The sequence below is a fragment of the Macaca mulatta genome, chromosome 3, assembly GCF_049350105.2.
Source record: "Macaca mulatta isolate MMU2019108-1 chromosome 3, T2T-MMU8v2.0, whole genome shotgun sequence".
Taxonomy (NCBI): domain Eukaryota; kingdom Metazoa; phylum Chordata; class Mammalia; order Primates; family Cercopithecidae; genus Macaca; species Macaca mulatta.
The window spans coordinates 189,249,617-189,277,428 of NC_133408.1; the positions used below are offsets into that span (position 1 = coordinate 189,249,617).

The window sequence follows — 27,812 nt, forward strand, 5'->3', positions numbered from 1 at the left end:
CCTTTTTTCCTTCCTTTCACCTTCCTTTTTTTTTTCCTTTTCTTTTTTTTTTTTAGAAAAATCATTTAACCGGGAGCTGTCCTTTGTAGAAAACAGAAGTAAAAGGGCTAAAGTCTATATTTTAATGAAAATTCCTAATTTCAAGGAAACCAACTAGAAATGGTAGATGTAAAGTTGATTTTTTTACAAATTGTAATCTAGAAGTTACCACTATGACTGGGAAGCAACAAGCCTTCAACAGCAGTAATGCTTTCCAGAGTGCTGGAGGAGAGGCCCTGGCCTGACTCAACGTTGCCCTGGCAACAGTAGGGCCTGGAGGGCCTCTGTCCCTGATCCCTTAATCTGAGGAGCTGCCACCACAGTGCTTGAGGAAAGGTCTCCCACAGACACCTGGCTGGTTCAGGCTACATCCACTGAAGAGGAATGAAGAAAGGCTGGGGATGTGGTCCTTGTCGGAGACAGCCGCCTAAAGGCCTCTGATGGTCCCAGCTTTCCAGATCCCCAGAGGCTTAATCAGGCTGCCAGTCTCCACCAGATGCTAAGTGCTGTCAAGGCAGCCATGGATTCCTAATCCTCTTGTGTTTCTCCACAGAGCCCAGCACAATTCTTTGCACACAAGTGGTGCTTAATAAATACTGGGGGGCTGGAAGACAGTGAGCATCCCCTCAGTACCAGCCCTCCTGTCCCACCTGTGACCTCAGAGGACCCAACTCCTCTCCTCTTCATTTCTCAGCTGTAAAATGCTAGGGCTCGGCGCTAAGCGTTTTTTCCTGCCTTGAACATTTTTTTTAATCCTCTTACTGTGTTCATCATTTTGGCAAATGCACAGGGCATGTTCTGTTTAATATATTGTTTCCCCCAATTTTATCTTCAGTCAAAAAATCTGGAGGCAAAATGGAATAATTTAAAAGAGGTGCTGGCTTTTCTTTTTTCAACAACCATACTGACCCCAGGAAAAAAACTTTTTGGCCAAGCACATGGGCTTTGGAGTCAAAGTACTGAGTTCAAATCCTGCCTCTACTATTTGGTTGTTGTGTGACTTTGGGCCTACTTAACCTCCCTGAGCCTGGAGCTCTTCACCTATAAAATGGGTGTAATGAAACGTGCGTCAGAGTTATGAAGGGATGTATGTAAAGTCTTCCAAAGTAAGAAGCTCTCAAGAAATGGTAGTTATTCCTTCTGCTACACAGCTTTATGGGGCCAACGGCAACAGGCAACTTAGGAGTTCAAAAGTCTGACTTTCTAGTTAAATTAAGGGCACCCAAGAAAAGCACTGTGAAAGAGGACCGGAAAACCCAGCGAGGTGGGGTACTATCTCCTGCAAACTCTGGAGTGTGGCCAAGGGGTGAAACGAAACCCTGTCCACTCCTAGATAAGGACCATGATATAGTTGTGGTTTAATTTGCACTTTCTTACACCAAAATAATCTCCATTTGCCTACTGAAATTTCTTTCTCAAAGATTCATTCTTTTAGGGTATAACACTAGCCCACCACCAACTTGAACTTCTCTTTGAAATGAGTAAACTCTTACTGAGACCTTAGTATCTGCCAGTGTGTTTGCTATGTATTTATTGTGATTTAAGCCTCAGAACAATGGGACCTTTATTGTCCCCATTTAACAGATGAGGAAATTGATGTTCTGTTAATTAACTTGTTCAAGGCCATACAACTGAAGTTTAAAGCCACATCTTTTTGACGCCAAAGGCTATCTACACTTTAGGAACCAATAGCAGAGATTAGGGCAAATGGAAAGTGAGATTCAAGATGGTGGCAAGAAGTCAGGACAAGGGGAGAGACGATTTGGGGCACAGGGTGCTAGGCACTTACGAAGAAGAGGCATGAGGAGGGAGTCAGAGCCAAGGAAGGGGAAGTCATGGCAGCCCAGCTATGTGTTCAGATGAACCAGTCTTGACGTACTATGATGTGTCTTGAAATACTTTAAATCGTATTCCAATAGACAGAGACGTAAGGATGCACGAACCAGACTGTTCTAGTTGATGCAATAAATTAAGTCAGTTAAAATAAAAAGAAATATCAATCTTTGACTATATTTGGTTTAATCTCTTTAAAAAACAAATTTCAGATGGGATCAGTGGCTCATACCTGTAATCCCAGCACTTTGGGAGGCTAAGGTGGGAAGATGGCTTGAGGCCAGGAGTTTGAGACCAGCCTGGGCAACACAGAAAGACTCCCCCATCTCCAAAAAAGTTAAAAAAAATTAGCTGGATGTGGTGGTGCACACCTGTAGTCCCCCAGCTACTCGAGAGGCTGAGGCAGGAGGACTGCTTGAGCCTAAGAGGTTGAGGTCAGAGTGACCATGATCGTGCTACCACATGCCAGCCTAGGTGACAGTGCAAGACCCTGTCTCAGAAAACAAGCAAAACAAAACAAAAACCACCCAGATTTCCTAGGAAAAGAAAGCCTCTCAAGCACCATTCCCATTTGACCCCATAATGTCCTGCTAACTTCATATAACAAATGAAGTTCCTCTTTGAGTCTCCCACATGGATTCTACCGCACTCCACCTCAGTCTCCAATCAAGCTGGACGTTTCAAGCCCTCTTCAGTCCTCCAATTCGAGCTAGTAAAAATTTAGGGCAGCAACAGCCCTCTACCAAATACCTCCCCAAATTCCTCCACTAACAAGTCTTTGAGACTTCAAATATCCTCATGTTCAAAAGAACCATTTCCCCTGCCATCCCTTCAACCTCCACCCACGGGTTCTGCTATCTGCAACCTGTCCGTGGAAGAGAGCTGGTTCTCCCACACCTGACTGTTAGGTTTCTTTGCCTTCTACCAGATTCAGTCCTTGGATAGCTATTTGCATCATCTCTCTCTCCTACTCAGCAATCTTCAATGGTTTTTCCTACAAGATCCAATTCAAAGTCTGCAGCCTTGCAGTTTTAGATCCTCTCTGCACCCCTGGTCTACTCCAAACCAACATTTGGCCCTGTTTTTCCTAGAAAGGCCCTTTCCTCCAGCTCAGGTTTAATTCATCACTGCTCCTGATCTTACATGCAGCCTACTCTCCACACTTTTCCTTTTATGACCACCCCCACCAAGAAAGCTTTCCTCATTTTTCTCATCTATGGAAATCCTCCCCATCCCGTAGGCCCAGCTCAGATTCCACCTGCTGGGGGAAGCTGTCCTCCTGCAGGCGCCCTCTGCCTGGCAACTGGTGAAGCTGGCTGCACACTACCGGAACTACCTGCCCGTGTATCTGCACCAGCCCCGCAGCTGATGCTTGAGGTCTTGGTGGAAACTGCCCCTCAGACCTTCACACCAGCCCAGACCTCTGCTCCCTCCTCTGGCCACCATCCCTATGTCCTACCATCGACTTAGAAATTCAGTCTAAATGGAGAAGCTTCACATGTGAGATCTTGTGCTATCACTTCCCCTTTCTGTGCTTAGCTTACGAATTCTTTATACAAAGAAGAGGGAGTTGATGATCTCTATGGTCCCCTGAAAGTCAAGAGTGTATCACCTTCCTCCTCCAAATCCCCTTTTGCAAACCCCCTTCAAGTATCTTGTCACAACTTGACAGGCCTGGCTTCAGCAGTGCTCTCCTCTCAGGCCAGTCTCTCCGCTTTCAGCCCAGCTTCCTCAGTGTGCGAGACTGAGCTGCGCACTCTGCTAGCCTCCGTGAATTGTCCCTTCGAATGGCCTGAATTCTCTCTGTGCCACTGCCAAACCCATCAGCAGAGTAAATCGCTCTGTGGGCAATGTAGTATGCCTGAAGTTTCTCTTTCTATAAGAGAGAGCTGTAGGCAGATGGGAAATGAATGAATACCTAGAGAAACCAGGATTCGTTAGTGCATTCAGCAAGTCCAGAGTAGCTTTGGTGCAACATTCAAATAAAAAATGTTCTGACTGGTGCCTTTTGTGGCTTCCGCAAAGATTGGCACCAGGGGCCTCTGCACCTCTTCCCTAGGCTTCCCTCCCGCCACCCTACTCCTCAGCCAGCTGCATTTCAAGCTAGGCAGGAACGCCTGGGCACTGAGGGAAGCGCCCAGCTTTTGCTACAGGACTCCAGCTCATTCCAAACCTGACCGTCACTCTCGTTGATCATGCTAGTCAACTGGGACCTATTACGTCCTGAGCTCCCAGCATCCTCGCGGACTCCAGGGCAGAAGCGAAGGTCTAGGGATTCCCGCGGTCCCTTAGACGTCAGTCCTGCCTCTCCTTCTCCATTTCAGAACCAGCGGGATCAGCGTCTCCTTTACCACCCAAATGGAGAAGGCACACAAAAAAGGGTCCCAACAGAACCTGTCAACTGACACTACCATATGTCCCTCGGGCCTTCTCAAACCCTCCCCTTCAAACCAAACAAAAACGGCAAACAGGAAACGCTCGTCTTTTAAAAATTACTCTATTATTATCAAATAGAACCACAGTATCCAAAAGGTAATTATAAAGTTCTATCCCCAACTAGATGGGCCCTACACCGCCCCTCTGAGTGGCCGGCGGCCAAATCACGCCCCCCGTGCTGATTGGTTTCATCCATTTTATTGTCAAGGAAATTAACAGCCCGAAAGGGTTCCCCAGGTCCGCACCCTCCCCCCTGGGGCCCGGGGGAAACGCGGCAGCAAGGGACCTGGTCTCACTGCCCCCATGTCCTTGGGAGGAGGGACGAAAGGAGAGGGGAGCTCACGGCAAAGGGGCTGGGGGGCGCCCCGCCCCCGCCCGCTGGGCTCGGGCCTGGCGGTGTCCGAGGGGGGCTCGGCCCGCGCACCTGGCCGGGCAGCGGTGGCGGGGCGCGCGCTCACTCGCCCGTGTGGGTCCGCAGGTGGTACTTGAGCGACTGCTTGTAGCGGAAGCACTTGGCGCAGTGCGTGCAGGGGTAGGGCCGCTCGCCCGTGTGCGCACGCTGGTGCTCCAGCAGATGGTGCTTCTGCGTGAAGCGCTTGCCGCACTCGGCGCAGTGGTAGGGCCGCTCGCCTGTGTGGATGCGCCGGTGCTCCAGGAGGTGGTGCTTGCGGATGAAGCTCTTGCCGCATTCGGGGCAGGCATGTGGCCGCTCACGCGAGTGCACACGGCAGTGGTTGGTGAGCTTGGACTTCTCACTGAAGCTCTTCTCGCACTCGGGGCACTTGAAGGGCCGCTCGCCCGTGTGAGTCCGCTGGTGGCGCAGCAGGTGCGAAGGGCGGCTGAAGCTCTTGCCGCACAGGCTGCAGATGAAGGAGACCTCATGCTTGCCCGCATGCACGCGCTGGTGGATCACCAGGCTGATGTGCAGGCGGAAGCTCTTCTTGCACTCGGGGCACGTGTAGGGCCGCTCGCCCGTGTGCGTGATCTGGTGTTTGGTCAGGCTGGACTTGTGGCTGAAGCTGCTGTCGCACTCGGGGCACTTGTAGGGCTTGGGGCCACTGCCTCCGCTGCCCGAGCTGGGTGACTTGGGGCGTGGCTTGAGCGCGTGCTTGGGGTTGAACGTGGGCCCGCGTTCGGGTGAGACGCAGCCTCCGCGCACGCGGTGGATGCGCTGGTGCAGCGTGAGCTGTTGCTTGTGCCGGAAGCTGATCTCGCACTCGGCGCACTCGTAGGGCCCCTCCTTGATGTGGTTGCGCTGGTGGATGATGAGGTTGATTTTCAGGCGGAAGCTCTTGCCGCACTCCATGCAGGTGAAGGGCCGCTCGCCGCGCCGGTTCCGCTGCTGCTGGCTCGAGGCCCCGCGGTTCTCGCTCAGGTGCCGCTCACCGTGCATGGAGGGTGCCAGCCTTTTCACTGCAGGGTTTCCTAGCTGCAGAGGCGGGGGGCTCTCCTCGCCCTCGGGGGACATCTCCCCGGGCAGCGGGGTCTGGTACATACTGGCCTCGTATCTCCCGGACAGCTGCCCAAGGGATTGCAAGTGCTGCGGCAGCTCATCCTCCTCCTCCTCCTCTTCCTCCTCATCTTGTTCCTCTGTCTTGATCACGATCCCTTCTGCTCCAGGGACAGAGAGAGAAAGTCGTTAGCTGTTGCCTGGCGCCCCTAGCCTACCTGGATGGAGGTACAGCATTGCTTTACCCTCACCAAAACATTGCATTATTGGCCCAAATTCCTTCTTTTGGGAAAATTCTCCTCTCTCTGCGGCCCCTGGTCCGCTCCCCTCCCACAACGAGGTGGATGCGTAACCCAGGCTGGCCTTGCTGTTTGGTTCAGGAATGAGTCCAGACTTAAAAGGGGCTAAAAAGAGTTCTCCTTGGATTTTATACGGAGGACCGCAGGGGAAATCGCTTCCTGTTGGTTATGATGCGAAACTGCTGGTAGAGCCGGACCCAGCAGGAAAGAAGGAAACCAGTACACAGAGCCGATGTGGGAACACCTGGATCCAGCCATGCCTGATGCTGGAATACTCACGATTCTCTAATTATATGAGTGATGCACACCCCTTTTTCCATTAGGCTACTTAAAGGTTGGGTTTCTACCAGCTGTACCAAAGGGTCTCCACTCCTCTAAGGTTCTCAGTCTTTGCCCCTCTGAGGACATCTCTGCCTGAACTCTGCTCAGACCAGCCCACTTCTTTCCTAATCCACTGGGAGATTTCTCCTCTTGGTGCCTTTCCTCACCTTCCTCCAGAAATTTCCCTCTCCTCTCCACGTCTGCCTTGATGATCAAAACCTACAGCACTCCACCCCTCCTTGGAGCCCACAGTACTCACTGGTGCCCACCCTAGGAATCAGGAACCCAGCCTTCTGCAGCCTCTCATGGGTGGAAGATGCACCGGCACAGTCAGACTCCACCACCCTTGAATCTGGATCAGCTGCAGGCAGTGTACGCCCCACCCAGGGATGCCCCCTCGACGCTCTAGCCTGGTCCTTTATGATAATGTAAGTTTCAGAGAAAAGTGGCTCCCGACTCCTGTTTGAGTTTTCTCAAGTGGCTTGTACTTATTTGGCACTAACTGGTGAGTTCTATTTTTAGTCACCAGCTTTGTGTGACATGAGAAAGTCACTTACTTCTCTGAACCCATCTGTGACGAAGACAAAAAGTCTGTGTGTGCAGAATAATTAAAAACAAACCAACAAGACCTTTTCAGAGCACTCATACCTGTCTTCTTTTCATGAGCACAATATCTTATTATAGGGCAAGTCAAGCAAGAATTCTCCCCATTTTACAGATGGGTCATCCAAGCTCAGAGATACCAAGTGATGTTTCCAAATAGAAAATGAAGTCCTAGGCCTTTCCGGAGCTTGCAGGTTGGGACCCATCTGGTCTACCTCCTCAAGTAACAGGGACTGAAGCTAGCAATGTTCGTGACCCAGCCAATGTCTTGTAAAGTTGCTAGTGACTCCCTGTCTTCCTTAGCACTTCCTTGTCCTCCTCTACAGCCAGTGAACTACAGTGGTAAAATTAGGACACAGATGTGCTGAGTCAAGGCTGCCTCAGTAGTGTTAGGATTCTCAGCAAGAAGTGCCCCAGAACATCCTTGGAGCACGATGCCTAAAAGATCAAGAGCAGGCAGCTGCAGAGTATGGTAACTAGTTGCCCTGGTGTTTATCCCAAAAATACTGAGTATCTCTGAAAGGCAAAGGGGAAAATAGATCCTGAGAAGGGCTAAACTCTCCTTGAGGACCAAAGTTGCTTATTTCTTTTTATCTTTTTTTTTTTTTTTTAATTTATTTTTGAGTCTGGCTCTGTCGCTCAGGCTGGAGTGCAGTGGCATGATCTTGGCTCACTGCAACCTCTGCCTCCTGGGTTCAAGTCATTCTCGTGCCTCAGCCTCCCAAGTAGCTGGGATTACAGGCGCCCGCTACCATGCCCAGCTAATTTTTGTATTTTTAGTAGAGATGGGGTTTCACTATATTGGACAGGCCAGTCTCGAATTCCTGACCTCAAATGATCCACCCGCCACAGCCTCCCAAAGTGCTGGGATTATAGGCAGGAGCCACCGCGCCTGGCCAAAGGTGCTTTTTTCTTAACGGAATTATAAACACCAAACATTTGGCCCTAAAACTCAAGACTCACAATTCCACAAACTACTGTTTAGTAGTTTTCTAAAGTTCTACTACAATTAATGGGGACTGCTCAAAAGGCAACTGAATTTATACAATGATGGTCCCAATTTAGCATATACTCAGAATCTACCTTAAATCTTTTCACTGTCCTTTTATGAAAGACAACATGGTATGTCAAAAACACTTCTGAAATACCATGGAGTTACTTAAAAATCAGGTGGTAGATCCATATATGTACATATTTTTGAGACAGTGTCTTGCTCTGTCACCCGGGCTGGAGTGCAGCAATACAATCATGGCTTACTGCAGCCTCAGCCTCTCAGCTTCAACCAATCCTCCCACCTCAGCCTCCCAAGGAGCTGGGACTGCAGGCATGCACCACCATTCCCGGCTAAATTTTAAATTTTTTGTAGAGATGGGGTCTCCCTGTGTTGCCTGAGCTGGCCATGAACTCCTGGGCTCAAGCAATCCTCCTGCCTTTGCTTCCCAAAGTGCTGGGATTACAGGTGTGAGTCACTGCTCTGGGCCTAGATCCATATCTTTTGACCAAGAGGAATGGTCATTAATAAAATGCAAATTATGGAGGAATTATCTACAGATAATTTTTAAGCAGTTTACATCAATATAATACTTTTAAAACCAGAAATGGATGTGGATATATTTCTAAATATAAAAGTGTTATACAAACATGTAATGGTGAATGACTTACACATAAACAAAACATCCAGACAAAAACAAAAGTCCAAGTGGGTTCTACCAGTTTTTCAAGGAACACACTCAATTCCTATTTTTTTTCAGAATACAGAACAAGAGCAAAAGCTGCCCAGTTCATCTGATACATCCAGTATGATACTGTTTCCAAAATTAGATGAGAATAATTCAAGAAAACGTTCATTTCATTTATGAATACAGTTGTCTAACTTGAGTAAAATATTTATTAACTAAGTCCAATAGTGAATTCAAAAAATACATCATGATGATCAAGTAGGGCTTTTCCTGGGCCTGCCAGGATGGCTCAGCATCAGAAAATCCATCACAAAAGATGTCCTGGGATCAGGCTACCATGAGCCCCAGTGCCTTACTGTTCTTGAACTCAGAAGGAGCAAGAGTGAGCAGCACGGTGATAAAGTTTTATAATTAAACAAAAATGAAGACTAGGTTCGAACACAGAATGGCAGTGCTATCATTATTTGAAAACCATGCTCTCCAGGGCTGAAATCTTCAAGGTAGTTGAGGCTTCTAGGGTGATATGAGATGATCAAGGACACGTTGGGAGAGTTCTGGCTTTGCCACTCTCTGTGTGGCCTTGTCCAATCTATTTAACCTCTGCCTGTAAAATGAGGGGTGGGATAGGTGAGCTCTGAGATCCCTTTCATTCTTGCCTGAACCAGTCTTTAGAGGTAACCACTTCTTTCCTGGGTTGGAGATGGGTTCTTACAAGTCCTGCGTCACGAAGCCTAGACCCGAGGCCGTGCTTGGTAATTCTTTCCCACCTGTTGCCCCATCAGTGTCCAGCTACCTCTCTGAAGGAACCACAGCTGTCCCAGGGGGCAGCGGCCCTCTGGAAGGCCTCATGGCAACACTTCTCTGGCCCTCCCCACCCAGCACTCACCCGTGCAGTTCCTCTGCTGCACCAGCATCTGCTTCAGTTCGCTGAACTCGCTGGAGCCTTCCGTGGACTCCTCCAGCGTGTTCTCTGGCTCCTGCATGTCCAGGTCTGGCTGTTCCCCACAGGGGTCACCCAGCTCTGAGTCCTGAAAGCCATGCTCTTCCACCTGTCCCATCAGGGGCTCAGGTGTCTCCAAACTTTCTGAGCCCTCGTCGTTGGTCTGTACCTCGATCTTAATCACGATCCCGTCATGTGCTGAGAGAGGGTGGGCAGGGGTGAGAAGAAAAGAACCCAGAATGTTCATGCCAACTGCCCAGGTTTCTGCAGCCCTACAATTTACATCTCAATAAGTCTTATCTTAGAGACCCTGAAGAAATGTAATATTGAGTTGGAAATGAGTAGACACAGAATTTTCTGGACACCTTGTAGCTTTGAATACCAATACAAACTGTAGTCAAGTTAAAATAGATGCAAAGTTTGTTTGCCATGAGCACCATAATTAAAAAAAAATTCAGCATTGTCAGGGTTTATTATTAGTCTTATTTGTTCAATAGACAAAGTTCTCACTCTATCACCCAGGCTCGAGTGCAGTGGCACGATCATAGCTCACTGCAGCCTTGAACTCCTGGGCTTAAGTGATCCTCCCAAAATGCTGGGATGACAGGCATAAATAAGCCACTGTGCCCAGCCAGGGTTTATTTTAAAGAGATGCCCATTCCTTTTCTCAGTCAGACCAGCCAACTGGTACAGTTAACACAGTTTCTCTCTCATCTGCTCACTCACAATCAGGTTGATGAAGAAAAGGCCATCTCCTGACTACTCCCACCCCTCGGCCCCATACCCTGAGGTGTCCAAAAAACAGACTCACATTCCCAAGCACGTATGCATGTACACCAGGGGCATTTGAGTTTGTTTTTAGTTAAATAGCATCCTATTACACACTACCCTGAAATTTATGTTTTTAAGCTTGCCTATAGGTCTGTAGACTAATTTCAAATGTACCATTACATACATAGGTGTCATTTTACATAAATGGGATTATAACACATTTTTGGGTTTTAGTGCAGTATTTTTTTCTGTCTAATTTGCCTTCCCCTTCCCTCTCTTCCCATTTCACCGTTATGACTTCCCAGGTAACTCCTATAATTTACCAGGACTTTTCTCTGTGCTTATGAATAAGCCACATACACGTTTATTTATTTATTTTTCTGTCACTATTGGCCTCCTCTGTGTTCCTCTACTCAAATATCTTGTAGAAATCCCTTCAATTTCTTTCTTTTTTTTTTTTTTTATTTGGAGTCTCACTCTGTCGCCCAGGCTGGAGTACAATGGCGCAGTCTCGACTCACTGCAAGCTGCGCCTCCCTGCTTCAAGCGATTCCCCTGCCTCAGCCTCCCGAGTAGCTGGGATCACAGGCACCTGCCACCACGCCCGGCTAATTTTTTGCATTTTTAGTAGAGACAGGGTTTCACCATGTTGGTCAGGCTGGTCTAGAACTCCTGACCTCATGATCGGCCTGCCTCAGCCTCCCAAAGTGCTGGGATTACAGGCATAAGTCTCCTCACTTTTTTTTTTTTTTTGAGACAGAGTCTCCCTCTGTTGCCCAGGCTAAAGTGCAGTGGCATGATCTCAGCTCACTGTAACCTCTACCTCCCAGGTTCAAGTGATTCTTGTGCCTCAGCCTCCCAGGTAGCTGGGATTGCAGGCATGCACTACCACACCCAGCTAATTTTTTGTATTTTTAGTAGTGATGGGGTTTTACTATGTTAGCCAAGGTGGTCTCGAACTCATGGCCTCAAGTGATCTGCCCACCTCAGCCTCCCAAAGTGCTGGAATTACAGGCAGGAGCCACCACACCTGGCCTCAGGCCAATTTCTACAGTGCTAATACATTGTTAAAAATGCTGTATATATTCCATGGTCAGGATAATACCGTAGCTTATTCATTCTTTCCCTAATAGAAGAACATTGGCTTTTTTCCCCAGACTTTTGCTATGGTTAAGTTTACTGCAGTAACAATAGAATATATGTCATGTACAAACATATTCATTCATTCATTGAATGTTTACTAGCAGATATCTACTGAGCACCAACTACATGTCATGTGGTCTAACGGCTTTTGATATATCAGTGAAAAAAACATGGACCTTACATAAGGTGGTAGACACAATAAATAAATTACATTGGATGTTAGAAGGTGACAAGTGCTGTGAGAAAAAGAGAAAAGAAACCAGGAGATAAATGAACCAAGCAGCCTCAGTCCTGCCCTCCTGAGGCTCCTCCTGCTCCTCTGCCAAATCCATTCATTCCCTTACTAAGAAATCAGACAAACTCATCAGGCTGAAAATGGGTGCTAGATGACATAAGCTGGATTCCTTCGGATGAGTGGCACTCCTTTAATGCCTCTCTGATTCACCAACTCAACTGGTTTGGAAGTGGATGGAATATAAAGCAGCTCTAATGTTCTCATTTACCCCGATTCCCTCAGAACTGTGGGACTCTCCCACTCTCTCCAAAGATGTCTGTGTCCTATTCTCTATGAAAAGGAAAAGAAAAACTCATCTATACCTCCATCCCCTACTTCCTGCACTGGCTCAGAGTCACCATCTTTACCTCCCTTTTCTCTCCAATCTCAGGGAAAGTAATGTCTCTCTTCCCTCCTCCTATCACTGAAATCCTCTGCTTGTTTCCTTAGCCCTGCCCATTTCTTTCTCCCTGGAGTTTTGCTCCATTAGTTGTGTGCCTTTTCTCCTCTGTCTTCAATCCTTGTCTCTGTGCTAAATCGTTATGATCCCTCCACAAACATGACCATGACCATGACCATGACTCTAGCATCAGGAAAACTTCTTCCCTGACTTCACACACTACTTAAAATATTTTGCTTGCTTACACCTTAAAATAATTTTTAAAACTATGTACTCCTTTGCATCTTTTTGAATAAATATATAAAATGCATCAGTAACTGCAAAAGATGTAATTTCTGGAGTATTGTAAATATTGATACTTTGAAATAAACTCTTCCATCACCCTTTAATGTCGCCAATGGAATCTAAGAACCCCAGCAATTTTAAACCCACCATTATTCACTTAAAAACACATGAACAAATTCTTCTTTGATAGCTGGAATTTTTATATCATTCCTTTTCACCTTGAACTTCTATTTCTATTCCCACTTTGCCCACAGAATTTTATCCTAATAGAACATATTTGTATGCTTAGAAGCCTTTTACTGATCACTTCATCTACCACTCTGCCACAAAAATGTGTATGTAAATTGAAGGTTTAATTTTGCTTTCATTTCTAATAACCACAGGTCTCTAAGTGTTCATTTTTTTCCTGGCTTAAGTTATCCTTAGTGATTATCACTACAGAATGATAAATAATTATCCAAGATAGAAAATAAAGAAACTTTGGGAAATGTATCTTATAAAGATGAATAGAATTTTTTCCCAATTAGTTTACTTATCTGGAAATCAATATTCTTATTGTAGAATATACAGTTCAGAATCAATTTGTCTGTTTCATTTTTATAAATGAAACCTCATTTACATTGGGAAACCTCATTTACATAAATATGTAGATGGGCTGGAAGCAGCTTTGTTATGGAACTGTCACTCAATTCTGAACTTCTGAATTATATGCCACAAAGATCACACGGTCAACATTATCATCAAAAACTGTTTCCAGGGCCAGGCGCGGTGGCTCACGCCTGTAATCCCAGCACTTTGGGAGGCCGAGGCGGGCGGATCACGAGGTCAGGAGATCGAGACCATCCTGGTGAACACTGTGAAACTCCATCTCTACTAAAAATACAAAAAAACTGGCCGGGCGTGGTGGCGGGCACCTGTAGTCCCAGCTACTCGGGAGGCTGAGGCAGGAGAATGGCATGAACCCAGGAGGCGGAGCTTGCAGTAAGCCAACACGGCGCCACTGCACTCCAGCCTGGGCAACAGAGTGAGACTCCATTTCAAAAAACAAAACAAAACAAAACAAAACAACTGTTTCTAATGACCTATCAGTTCACAACATGATTAGTTTCTCTTTCAATTTTGTTAAAGGTAAAATATTGCAAACAACCTAAGCTGCAAGAGAACTTGCCATCCAGGCCCCAGAGTGACGCGCTGCAGGACATGTATCCCAAAATTCTGAATATTCTCTCTGTTTGGTGACCTGGGGGCTTTATGCCTCTGAGAAATGCTTTATAGTAAGATGGAGATGGGCAGGAAGTGCCTGTTTTGTTTTGTTTTTTAAGACATGAGGCCTTGCTCTGTTGCCTAGGCTGGAGTGCAGTGGTGAGATCATAGCTCACTGCAGCCTCAACCTCCTGGCTTAAACCACCTGCCACCTCAGCCTCTAGAGTAGCTGGGACTACAGGCATGTGCTACCATACCCAGCTAATTTTTAAAGTTTCTGTAGAGATGAGGTCTCCCTATGTTGCCCAGGTTGGTCTCAAACACCTGGACTCAAGTGATCCTCCCACCTCGGCCTCCCACAGTGCTAGGATTACAGGCATGAGCCACCATGCCTGGCAGCCTGTTTTTTTTTTTTAAATAATGGGAGAGTAGATGAGAAGCCACATTTCAGGGACCACATGCATTGTGTGCTTTTGGCTGATCAGCTGGACAAGAAGAGATGGACTAACGACTGGAAACTGTGCCCTCAAAGACATCTGTATTATGTCTCTCCTGGGGAGTACCCTTATCCCCTCAAAAGCATGGGTACCCCAGCTTGAAGACTAGTGCCTTCAACACCTGGCCCTACTTCAAGACCCAACTTGAGTGTCCACCATTCCATCAAGCCTCTTCAGTGCTCTCAGGTGGACACAGCTGTGCTCCTCCCTGAGCTCCAGGCATTCGCCTGCTCCTCTTTGTGGCACGTACTCTTTCTCCCTCAAAACAGGCAGTATGTACACACTTTGACCCTCCCCTCCACTTGCTAGATAGCAGGGAACGCCAGTGTTTCCCACCAACAATGTCTCCCCACCCCAAACAACTTTTCAAAGAGTACTGACAACCAAGCTGCATTTATTTATAAGCAGGAATTTGTTCTCCCATTTAAAAAATTAATCGAAGACACACACATTGTGGGAATATAGTTTATGAAAAAGGTAACATTTCAATCCAGTGGGGAAAAGTTTAAAAGGAATGGAGACAACTGGCTTCCTGACTAGAAAGGGAAAAAAGCTACTTCACGTATTTCACACCGAACTCCTGATGAACAACAATATTTATGTATAAATAAGAAATTCACACCTAAGTTTTACAACTTTAAGCTGAGGAACAGGCTATCTGTAACCCTATGGGACTTCAGATAGTCCTTCTGGAGGACGTTTGGTAATTCGTGCCAAGCATATTAAACATGCCCAACTCCTATCAAGTATAATTTTGCTATAAATTGTTTTGAAAGGATTCTTGTAGCTTGCTGTTGCCATCATTTGGCTATAAGAAACTTATTTAATCTGTGATTGGTTTTTAATAATTCATGTTCATAAGAACTCCTGTGAGGTGGGGAAAATCCCATAAATTGTTTTCAAATGTATTAAACATTTGCGAAGACTGAATTTATTAGTTATTGAAACTGATATAATGCCATATTTTTAGACATTTAGTTAAAATAAGCATTTAATTACTTAGACTTAGCAATTTTCTTTTTGTTTTCTAGGGCAAAAAAAAAAATTTATTTTGTGTTTCAAAAATTTTTATAGCTTTTTTTGAGATGCTCACAGACCTAAGATCTGTGATCACAGTGTTTACTAAATAAAATAGCTTGAGTAAATATTTCTACATTTGATATGAAACCCAGATTGGGAGGCTGAGGCGGGTGGATCACCTGACGTCAGGAGTTCGAGACCAGCCCGGCCAACATGGCGAAACCTCGTCTCTACTAAAAAATACAAAAATGAGCTGGGCGTGGTGGCAGGGGCCGGTGATCCCAGCTACTCGGGAGGCTGAGGCAGGAGAATCACTTGAACCCGGGAGGCGGAGGTTGCAGTGAGCCGAGATTGCGCCACTGCACTCCAGAGTGAGACTCTATTTAAAAAAAAAAAAGACTGATAAATTTGAATACATAAAAGTTAAAAACTGCTATTACACACACACACACATACACACACAAAATATAAAAGTAAACCACAGGCCAGGCGTGGTGGCTCACGCCTGTAATCCTAGCACTTTGGGAGGCCAAGGTAGGCAGATCACTGGAGGTCAGGAGTTTGAAACCAGCCTGGCCAAAATGGTGAAACTCCGTCTCTACTAAAAATACAAAAAAATTAGCTGTGCATGGTTGTGGGCGCCTGTAACCCCAGATACTCGGGAGGCTGGGGTAGGAGAATAGCCTGAACCCGGAAGGTGGAGGTTGCAGTGAGCTGAGATAGTGCCACTGCATTCCAGCCTGGGCAATAAAGTGAGCCTCTGTCTCAAAAAAAAAAAAAAAAAAAAAAAGTAAACCACAAACTGGGGAAAGTATTCATATAGATACTGTTAGGCAAGGGCTAATATCCTTAATATTTTAAAAGCTTTTTACAAATCAATAAAAAGATGAATAATCCAAAAGAGTAACAAAAAAGATTATTCACAGAGTAGTAAGAGATAATAGTAATCAATAAAGGTATGAAAATATGCTCAACATCACCCTTATAGAAAGTATTTTCATCCACATATTGTGTTTTTTCTACTTACTACTTTGGCAAATGAGAAAAAGATAAATAATACCTGTTACTGGTAAGAGTGTATAGAAACAAACATTCTCATGCTTAGATGGATGAAGGCATGTAAATTGGCACAAGTGATTTGAAGGGATTTGCCAGGATCTATTAAATTTTTAAGTGGGTATATCCTTTGACCCAGAAAATCCATTTCTAAATAAGTTCCTGACAAGTGCATGAAGATCTATTTATAATAATCTTTACTGAAGCACTGAAACTTGTGAACAACCTAAATGCACATTAATGGGACAGTATTTAAACAAATTATGAAATCAATACACAGAATACTACTGTCGGCTATGAAAAAGAATATGACAAATTTATATATTGTGACATGTAAAAATGTCAATGATATACTATTGAAAAAAGAAACTTGCCAATACTTCTATATTGTCTGACTTTTTTACAATGATAATGTGTATATGTATTACCTACATAATTAAGGCTATGTGTATGTAATCACATGCACATAAAATTGGAATGAATAAACTGCTGACTCTTGAGAGAATATTATCGGGGACTTTCTCTCTGTACTTTTTCTTTGTGAAATTAAAAACCAGTATTGCCACATTAACTCTCTCTACCAGCTCAAAGCAAATAAATATTGGTTGACACTGACTTTCCAATCTTCTCATGGCTATACTTTGTTAGGTTTTTTTTAATTAAAAAAATTTTTTTAAAGTTATACATGCACACAGGCTAGTTGAACATAGTTGAACAGTTCTTCGAAAAAAATTTTTTTTTTGAGACGGGGCTGCAACTTCCACCTCTTGGGTTCAAGTGATTCTCCTGCCTTAGCCTCCTGAGTAGCTGGGATTACAGGCACGGGCCACCACGCCCAGCTATTTTTTTCTTTTTTGCCCTTTTAGTAGAGATGGGGTTTTACCATGTTGGCTAGGCTAGTCTCGAACTCCTGACCTCAAGTGATCCACCTGCCTCGGCCTCCCAAACTGTTGGGATTAGAGGTGTGAGACACCACACCCAGCCCAGAACTTATTTTTTAAAAAGTTCTTTTCCACTCACCTACCCCCATTTCCTGCTCCCCGAGGCAATCACTTCAATGATTCCAGCTGATTCTTTGGTCATTTACCTCCGTAACTCTAAGTAACACACTTATATTGCTACTCCTTGAGTTTTCAATTTTAAGCATCATCCATTGACTTCCAAGGGATGAAGGTCTCCTCTGAACTGATCCTGCCAATACAGTTTTGTTGTAATTTTAGTTGGATCAATACTGGATGTTTACCTCACTAGATTATATCAATGTTATTTATAACAAAACTCTGTAGTATAGTGAGTGCTTCCAATGCCTGTAAACCTTCTTGCCTTCCCTAGATCTGACACTTTTTTCTTTTGCCCAGCTTACGACTAATTATCATGAACTCAGCCCGAAACTCCCCCAACCTTACCTTGCTGTGTAACTCTCCTCTCCAAACATTCAAATATATTGGGTGTTTATCCATTTCATCTACTTGAAGACAAATTTCTGGGACCTGTGGAGGTGCCCCACACAACCGGCTGCCTCTAGGTGCACAGCTGGCCTCTCGGAATGCCCTTGGGCCATGCCCCTGGAGTGCCTCCACCTCTCTCTCAAGTTGGCGTTTGTAATGCCTCCTTCTTGGTTTACTTCCTTATTTTGGCAAAGCACCTCCCCCAGTTTGATAAAGGATTTGTGGAGACTTGAACATCTCAAAATGTCTCAGTTTCACTCATATTTAATCGAAAGAGTTTGGCTAGATATTGAATTATAAGTTGGAAAATACTTTCCTTTGGAATTTGAAAGGCATTGCTCTACTGTCTTCTAGATCCCAATGTGGTTACAAATGTCTGAGGCCATTCTAATTCCTGTTTCTTCGCATGACTCTGTTTCTCTTCTCTGGAAGTGCATAGGATTTCCTTTGTTCTCAGTTGCTCTGAAAGTCCATGCTGAAAGTGTAGGTCTATTTTCTTCCAGTGCTCTGGGCAGCTGGCTCTTTCAATCTACAAAATTATGGCTTTAATTGGTGGGAATTTTTCTTGAATCATTTTGTTGATAATTCCCACCTGTTTTTGCTACTCTTTTTTTCTGGATATTCCTATTATCTGGATGTTGGATTTCCATCCTTCAGTTTTCTTATTCTTTCCCTATTTCCTTCCATCCTTTATTTTTATTATTTCCCTATTTTCTTATCTTTTAGCTTTATTTTCTGGGATGTGTGCTTATCCTCCAACACTGCTCCTGAGTCTCTAACTTGTACTATTACATTTTTAATTTCCAAGAGTTCCTTTCTCTTCTTTTTTAAAAAAACAAGCATTACACTTTTGTGTCATGAATGCATTCACTTATTTTATCTAAGGATTTTATATGTAAGTATTCATATATACATTTTTTTCCTCTCTGCATGGTCTCTGTTCCTCTAAATATATTTTTTCTGATGTCTTTACTTATTCATCTCTGTACACCACAGACTTTTCCCAAATGTCTTCTGGTTCTTGGTTGTCCACGGAGACTTACAAGAGGACACTCAAGAGAACAAAGAGCTGAATGCATTTGGGTGGGGCTTGCTAACTATGTGTGGGTCTCTGCTTGGCCCATAGGGAGCTTTGGCCAAGTCATTTTACTCAGAAACCTCTTGGCCTGGTCCCAAAAGTCTCCATATAAGGCTCTTCCAATATCCTGCCCGACGGGTTTAATTCTGGGTGTTGGCAACATTCTGGAAGTCGAGTTAGGGAAGAAGTCTGCAGATCTCAATATCTGCACGTCAAGTCTCCTTCTTCCCATTTCCGATGTAGTGCCCCACCCTCAACTGTGCCTGGTGCCCATGTCCAGAAAGCCTCCTTTGCACCCTCTCCAGAGAATAAGCCTGTCACATAACACGGCTAGAGAAACGCAGATGCCTGTAGTAGGGACTGAGGGAGGCAATGGGAGCTGAGGGGAGTGTTAAGTGGTCAATTTAAAAGATGTTCAGCCAGCTGTCTGTGTTTAGCCTCACTTCATTCCTATTTCCAGGAATCTCTAGAGTCTCTGGTACTATTAACTCTTGAGCCCCAAGCAGGTGTGGGGGTGCAAATTGAGTTTCTTCTCAGTTTTCCCCAGTACCAATTTCAGATTCAGCTTACCACATCTATCCACTTGCTTCAGGGCTGAAAAACTTCATTGCTGTATCTCTTTTCTTTTTAAAAGTTCCTTCACTCTTATTTTAGAAGGATTTGGGAGGCCGGGCACAGTGGCCTCTAATCCCGGCACTTTGGGAGGCCGAGGCGGGCAGATTACCTGAGGTCGGGAGTTCAAGACCAGCGTGACCAACATGGATAAACCCCATCTCTACTAAAATACAAAATTAGCCAGGCGTGGTGGTGCATGCCTTAAATCCCAGCTACTGGGGAGGCTGAGGTGGGAGAATCACTTGAACCCTGGAGGTGGAGGTTGCAGATCGTGCCATTGCACTCCAGCCTGGGCAACAAGAGCAAAACTCCGTCTCAAAAAAAAAAAAAAAAAAAAAAAGAAGGATTTGGGAGGTAGGAATAAATACATGTTCAATCTGCCCTGTTGAACTCAATCTTTCATTGTATACTGTTTTAAAAAATATATTTTTACTGAATAAGAAGTAATATATGCTTACATCAGAACATTTTACAAAACATAGAGAAATACGGCTTTGGTATGTTTCCATCCAGTTTTTTTAAACCTACTTTTGCTTACATCACTGACCTCACTATATTTACTTTTCACACTTCTACATCCTTAATCCTCCTATCAACTGGATCATTCCCATCAACATTTCAAACAGGCTTTAGCAATCCCCATCTTAGGCAAACAAGAATCCCCACAACTGTCCCATATTTCCACTCCCCCACAGCTACACTTGTTGAAATGACTGTCAGCACGTGCCATGTCTACTTCCCTGCCTCCCACCCGCTCCTCACCCACTGACTATCAGGCTGCCACCTCCACTAAGCTACCAACGTTAGTCTTCCTAAGGTCACTGATGATTTTTAGCTTGCAATCCAATGGACACTTTTTAGTCTTCCTATTCCTAAACCACACAGCAGAATACAACACTGTTGGGCATACTCTCTCCTTCTGGAAACATTCTTCTCTAGAAATACCCAACAGGGCACTATCCTAATTTTCCTGCTACCTTTCTGGCCACTCTTTCTGTTTCCTTTGATTCCTCTGGCTCCTCCTTCTTTTTCCAAATCCTACAACAGTGGTTTTCAACCCTGGCTGCACATGAAAATCACCTTGGAAGCTAAAAAATACTAACACTTGGGCCCCATCGTGAACAACATATTCCAAATTCCCGAATCTGCCCCAAAACCCAGGGTTCTGCAGGGCATGGCTTGTGTTCTCCTCTCTTCCCCCTCTACAGACTGAGCAACCCAATGTATCTATGCTGCCGACACCAAATGTCCAAATGTGCCAAGGCCAGATGTCTCCAGCTCAGACCTCTGCTCTGAACTCCAGACTCCTTTATTCAGCTGCCTTCTCAACACCTGCTCTTTGATGTCTCACAGGGATCTCAAACCTAATGTGTTCAAAACGGAATTCTCAGTGTTTCTCCAAATCTGAACCTTACATTACCCTCCCTCTATTCTTACTTAAGCCAGAGGCCTAGGAGCCATCCTTAGCACCTCCCCATCCCTCCTATTCAACACCCACCAATCCCTAAGTCCTTCCTAGTCCACTGCCAAAGTATATCTTGACAACAGCCACTTCTCTCTCAGGGTGATGCCAAGGTTTCCTACCTGGAAGACAGAAAGAACCTCCAAGTGGTCTCCTAGCTTCCAGACCATCCTCCCTTCAGTTAGTCCTCCACGGAGCAACCAGAACCCTACTTGGCCTTCAGGTTTCCACTAGAAATCCCATGTCCTCAAAGAGGCCTTTCTGACTTCCCAAACTCAAGGGCACCTTTCCTGTCGTGGGCCTTGCAGTCCTGGATGTTCTGCATCCGTCACAGCTGGTGCCCGTGCTTTCATCTGTCGGGGGTGTTTTGGTTGTTAATGTCAGTCTCTCCACAGGAGTTAAGTCTGAGGGCAAGGGCCTCAGGGTTAATGTAGTTCTTGACACAGTACCTGCTACCAAAGAGATCTGATGAACTAAATAAACATACGAATGAAAGTTATGGTTTCAAAACTCTTCATAAATGTGATTTTAGTGTGTAATAGTCTATTATACTGTGATTTGTATTTGTACATCTTAATCTATATTTTGGATTCTTTTTCATGCTAGACTCTCAGGAAGTAAATTATTAGGTCAAATGTAAGAACATTTAAAATATTTAAAATATACTTAATAATAAGCCAGGTGCAGTGGTTCGTGCCTGTAATCCCAGCACTTTGGGAGGCTGAGGCAGGTGGATCACTTGAGGTTAGGAGTTCAAGACCAGCCTGACCAACATGGTGAAACCTCGTCTCTACTAAAAAAAAGTACAAAAATTAGTTGGGCGTGGTGGTGCACACCTGTAATCCCAGCTACTCAGGAGGCTGAGACAAGAGAATTGCTCGAACCAGGAGGTGGAGGTTGCAGTGAGCAGAGAGCACGCCACTGCACTCCAGCCTGGGCAACAAAGTGAAGCTCCATCTCAAAAACAAAACTATATATATATATACACACACACACACACACATATATAGTAAAAAAATACGTATATATTTTTAAGACTAGAAAGCATCAAATTGCTTTCTCGAGAGACTGAAATGATGAACCCTCCGAGTGGCAATGTCTGAGCACAAAGATTTCAGCCATGCTTTCTGGTTCGCCTTACTCTTTGCTAATTTGCTAGGTGAAGATGGTGCCTGGCTTCTCCAGCCTCCAAGGCCACCCTTCCAGGGCTGTGAATGAATGGGAGCCCCTGTTCTGAGTATTTGGAGGGTTGACATCTGAATCATCTTTGGATCTCTTTGCCCTTGGGAACCCAACCATTAAATGGTAGTTTATTTGCTGAATTTACTTAGCCAATTCATAAAATTGTCATGTTTGGTATATTTGGAATTATGAGAAGTCTCAATTTTCTGGACTTTTCCCCCTTGGTCTCATACTTTTGGTCTGGCCCAGGGCTGGATTTGCTGCCATTCTGCAAAGGGAGAAGGTGCTTGGATGGACATGTTACCACTGGAGTGTAGGGGCTCTGATACATGCAGTTTTGCAGAACCAGCCTGCAACGGCAAGGCCGGGGCCTTTGGTTTAGCACAGAGGTGCGAGTGTGCAGCTCACGCTGTGGAGCAGCACTGCCTATGTCCTCCCCTGTCCTCCCACTGCAGACTCCCAGGGGCTGGAGATGGTGACTGGAACAAATGACACATTTCAGCCACACAAGGAGGCCTCTGTGAGGCTGCCTATTCCAGCAGAAGCTCCTGTGGAAGTGCATGTGCCAGAACAAACCCAGCCCAGGGCCGAATGGATTTGAGTTATTTTGCTTTTCAATTCTGGCCCCATTCTGTGAGAGGCCCATCTGTGATGAGGCTGTGAAAAGCAGACAGAGAAAGGGGATCCATGCTCTTGCATCCAGCTCTTCCAAGAAAATTCTATGAGAGCTGCACCTGAACCGCAAGTCCCTGCTGGGACAGCAGACTGTATTTTAGGATTTTTACCACAAATCATCTCTCCTGACTTCTCATTCTCTGCCTCCCAACCCTTCTTTCTCATTTCTTCTACCTAGAATCTCTCTATTCCTACTTGACCTTTGTTTTTGGATGTGGCCACTCAAACCTTTACGGTACTGACTGATTTTCCTCAACCAAAAGTTCACCCTGCCATGTGCCACACTGTCACCAACACCTCATCCTCATCGACTTTTAAATTCCTCTTTTCTGTCTGCCAGAATGAACTCAGGGTTAGCCCCTCCCCTCGAGTTAAATTTTAGGCAAATTCATAGAAAGTGACGCCGCTGGATTTCTCTGGGACATGCCAGCACTTGTATTTTTACAGGGTTCTGTCTCTCCCAGAAGTCACCTTTCCACTCAGCACATGGGGCTGACATTACTCCATGTTCCTAGAACATCTGCTTAGAGCCAGCTGATAGGTTCCCAAATCAATGACATTAGTTCCTAATAAGACCTGGCTGTTGGCCCCAAACAGAGTTCTCCAGGTGGATCATCCTCTTTCAGCAGACATGACTGCCAGTAACACTCAGCTATGTTCACACGCCACACCTGCCCACAAAGGACCAGGATCAGCTTCCGCTGACGACCGTCGAGGTAAGTGATGCAAGTCCAAGGGCAGTTCCCAAACAGGGGCTTCAAAGAGCAACCACGCACCACAAGAGCTCCTGCAGCATGAGTGTGTGAGCCACTGAGCCGGCCGCCGTGAATGGGGTGACCCCAGGCACACCAACAGCGGCTGGTCTACTGAGCCACTGCTATGTGCCAATCACTGTGCCAGGCCCCACGGTTAGATATTAGTGCCAGTTCTATTTTATAGATGAGACTCTAAAAAGATCTAGTAACTGAAATCCCATCACCAGTAAGCAGAAAAACTGTACTCAGATACAGACAGCCTCACACCAGAGAGTGCACATGAGCCACACAGCCTCTGGTCAGTCTCACTGGGCACATATCTGCTGACTCCACCTACATGCTGTCCTACTGAAGCTGTGCGTGTAGGATGTTCCCGGTAAAGTCCATGCCTGCCCCTTATCCCTCCACTAACTACCTGCAGGACTCACGGATGTGGCCCTTTTCTCGGAAGTTCCAGGAATTTTAAGCACTAATGACTGCTTGACAAGTGACTGCCTTTCTTTGAGTTTCTCGCTTTATTTCCTACAGAGAGTGAGATGACACTTGGTCATGTCAAAAAATTCACGGCATTCCCATTAATCAACAAGTTAGGCTACTGGTGATCATGGCGCTCCAAAGGAGGTCCTGGCACCTGTGGGCCTCCTTCCTCCTAACATATCCCGGCAGGGCCTACCTTGGATTGTGCCGACTCATGCTGGGGCTTCCTGACTGGTGAAAGATCTAGAATGCAGAGCTGTGGATCACCCTTAGCCACTCACCAGCACTGGGATCTGTCGGCGTCTCACCCTCCTCAGAGTCTTCCTGCTCCTGCATGGTGGGCCGCTCCCCGCGTTCCATCTGTGACATGAGGTCTGGTTTGGAAATTGCATAGTCTGGACAGAAGAAAGGGAAAAAATATGCTCTGGGATGAGGTTGCACTGGATGTTGTTGTATCTTCTGTGGGCACGTGATTTCAGGAGCAGCTCCTCGACTGAAGACCATAATGGAAAACCACCAAGCCTCCCCACCTTTTCCGAAGAGAGGTGTGTGTGTGTGTGTCTGTGTCTGTGTGTGTGTGTGTGTGTGTGTGTGTGTGTGTGTGTAGATCACGTTGCTCAGAGGTGGTCAAAACCCGCCCAGGTTTTCATTACAAAGGCAGAAGATATTTGAAATTTTGTAAGGTAAAAAACTAATCCTGGCCAGGTGCAGTGGTTCACACCTGTAATCCCAGCACATTGGGAAGCTGAGGCAGGTGGATCACCTGAGGTCAGGAGTTTGGGACCAGCCTGGCCAACCTGGTGAAACCCCGTCTCTACTAAAATTACAAAAAATTAGCCAGGCGTGGTAGCGGACGCCTGTAATCCCAGCTACTCGGGAGGCTGAGGCAGGAGAATCACTTGAACCTGAGAGGAAGAGGTTGCGGTGAGCCGAGATCTCACCACTGCACTCCAGCCTGGGCAACAAGAGTGAAACTCCGTCTCAAAAAAAGAAAAAAAGCAAAAAACTAATCCTGATAAAAATCTAAAAGCCATAAAATAAAATATCAAAAGATTTTCTTACATAAAATGAGTTCGCAGTTCTTTGGAAATAAAGTTAAAAGATGAAGAAACTTAGAGGAAATGTTATACATATATATATACATGTTTGTCATATGGCAAAGGGTTAATATCCATAGTTATACATAAAGAACTTCTATAACTAGTAAAATTGCAAAGTTATAAATAGGTAAATCGTAGAAGAAATATGAATGGCCAATAAATATATAAAAAGATGCACAAGTTCACTAATCATCAAAGAATACATATTCAAATAAATGAAGTAGGCCAGGCACGTGGCTCACGCCTGTAATCCCAGCACTTTGGGAGGCCGAGGCAGGCGGATCATGAGGTCAGGAGATCAAGACCATCCTGACTAACATGGTGAAATCCCATGTCTACTAAAAATACAAAAAAAAAAAAATTAGCCGGGCGTGGTGGTAGGCACCTGTAGTCCCAGCTACTCGGGAGGCTGAGGCAGGAGAATGGCGTGAACCTAGGAGGCAGAGCTTGCAGTGAGCTGAGATCGCGCCACTGCACTCCAGCCTGGGCGACAGAGCAAGACTCTGTCTCAAAAAATAATAAATAAATAAAAAATAAAATAAATGAGGTAGCATTTTTTACCTATAAAAAAGACTAACATTTAAAATAGAAGAACATCAGCTCAGGCCAGGGTATGAAGTGGTACTTTCACATACCCTTGCAGAAATATCAACTGGCTCAGCCTTCTGGAGGGTACCAGGCAGTAGCCATAAAACTGTAAATGTGCATCCTGTTTACCTGGCAATCCCACTTCTCAGTATCCGTCTTACTGAAACACACAGAAGTGCACAAATACACAGAGATGTTTATCATAACACTTTGTAACAGTGACAAAAACAGAATCAACCTACTGATCAGCAACAGCAGAAAGGTCAAAAGCCCTAATGGTTCACATGGAACACTGCATTGTCTTTCCAAGGAGGCCTATGTATGCCGACATGGAACACTCTCTATGCCCCTACATTAGGTAATATAAGCAAATGGGCCCCTCTGTGCAAATCCCAAACCGCATGTGCATCAGTGCACGTATCATGCTTATATCTGCACATGCAAAAAAAGATGAGAGAGATCACAGGTCAAGGTGTTCATGGTGGTTACCTCCGGGGAGTGGTACTGGTGAATGGGTGGTGGTTGCTCTTAATTATATAAATCATTTAAATTGCTGAATTTTCACAATTAAAAAACACAATTAAAAGAATTTTAAAAGGAAGGGAATGTATCCTGTGGAAAGGTATGTATAAAATTGTCAGTTCTAGTTGGAATTAAAGTTTCTATGTGACAACACATTTAAATGTTTAAGATAACATTTTTGTATATATCCAAAAAGTTCTCTATATCGGAGAAACAGATACGCATATATAAAAGTAAAGTATATTTTTCCTTTTTTTTTTTTGAAACGGAGTCTCGCTCTGTCGCCCAGGCTGGAGTGCAGTGGCTTGATCTCGGCTCACTGCAAGCTCCGCCTCCCAGGTTCACGCCATTCTCCTGCCTCAGCCTCCCTAGTAGCTGGGACTACAGGCGCCCACCACCACGCCCAGCTAATTTTTATATATATATATATATTTTTAGTAGAGACGGGGTTTCACCGTGTTAGCTAGGATGGTCTCGATCTGACCTTTTGATCCACCTGCCTCGGCCTCCCAAAGTGCTGGGATTACAGGTATGAGACACCGCACCCGGCCATGTAGAGTCACAGGTTTTCTTCCTTAAATATTCTTAATGAAAATCACAAGAATCTACAGACTTTGGGGTAAGACAGATCTCCGTGAAACAAGCATTTAACCTCCCTTATCATAGCCTCAGTGTTCAGGCACCTGAATCATCAAACAGGAGTGTGAACACCAGTCTTAGCCTCCCCAACATCTTGGCTGTGTGGGTCCAAGAAGGTGATTCTTGTACAGCACCTCAAACATGACTGGTACACAGTAGGCACTCAGCATACTTTTCTTTCATTCTTTTTTCCTTCCTTAATAATAGTTTGCTGGACAAACTAATTTATTAAAAAAGGGGTCCATGGGGAAAAATATGACAGAGAGACCACTGATGTCGAGATCTTTCTCTTCCTCCTTGTCCCAGCAGCTTCTCCGAGAGTGGGGTCTCAATTTACAAGCCATTCTGGCCTGGGCCGCGCTGATGTGTGTGGGTATATGAGGGCATTTGCTTTAATTTGTTGTGATCTGTAAAACTCTGTTCTCCTTGCTTGTGACTATTGGCTCTGCTGAGGTTCAGAACTCCCTAAGGTTATGAATGCACCTTGAGCTGGTGTACAGGCAGCCCTCAGCGAGTGAAGACTTCTCCTTACCCATGGAAACCAGGGACTCGTAGTTGCCCCTCATCACGTTCTTGTAGAGCTCCTTCTGCCACTCGGACAGGTTTCCCCACTCCTGCTCCGAGAAGTGGACAGCGACATCATCAAATGTGACAGGGACCTGAAACCACACAGCAAACTCGGCTCAGACCCGCTGGAACGCAGTGACAGGCCCACAGCTGGCCAATCCCAAGGCCCAAACTCCTGGCTCTGGGCCTTCATCTACAACTTTTCTAGAAGTCTGGCCACTGCCCTGGCCCCAGAGAGTTAGGGGCCTATCTTGTTGGATCCTTTTCCTGCCCTTCAGGATATAATTCTTGCAGCTCTAAAGCATGGTCTGTGGACCAGCAGCAATGGTGCTACCAGGAAACTTGCTAGAAATTCGAACTCTCAGACCCCACCTTAGACCTACTAAATAGCTTCTGCATTCAATAAGATCCTAGGGAGATCCATGTGCCCAGTAAAATTTGAGACATGCCCGGCTA

At 45.3% G+C, this 27,812-nt stretch overlaps 1 protein-coding gene across 2 annotated transcripts in view; it reads right to left on the reverse strand.

Annotated features, from left to right (window-relative positions):
• Window positions 1-4,490: 4,490 nt before the first annotated feature.
• The window catches only part of ZNF777 (zinc finger protein 777), a 29,856-nt gene continuing 6,534 nt past the window's right edge, over window positions 4,491-27,812 (reverse strand). For both annotated transcript variants that reach the window (XM_077997669.1, XM_077997668.1), the window contains exons 3-6: window positions 27,322-27,448; window positions 24,222-24,335; window positions 9,547-9,798; window positions 4,491-5,919 (exon numbers count right to left, since the gene is read on the reverse strand). In XM_077997669.1, coding sequence (XP_077853795.1) covers window positions 4,763-5,919; window positions 9,547-9,798; window positions 24,222-24,335; window positions 27,322-27,448 — 1,650 coding nt within the window. In that variant the 3' untranslated portion in view covers window positions 4,491-4,762. The remainder of the gene's footprint in view (window positions 5,920-9,546; window positions 9,799-24,221; window positions 24,336-27,321; window positions 27,449-27,812) is intronic.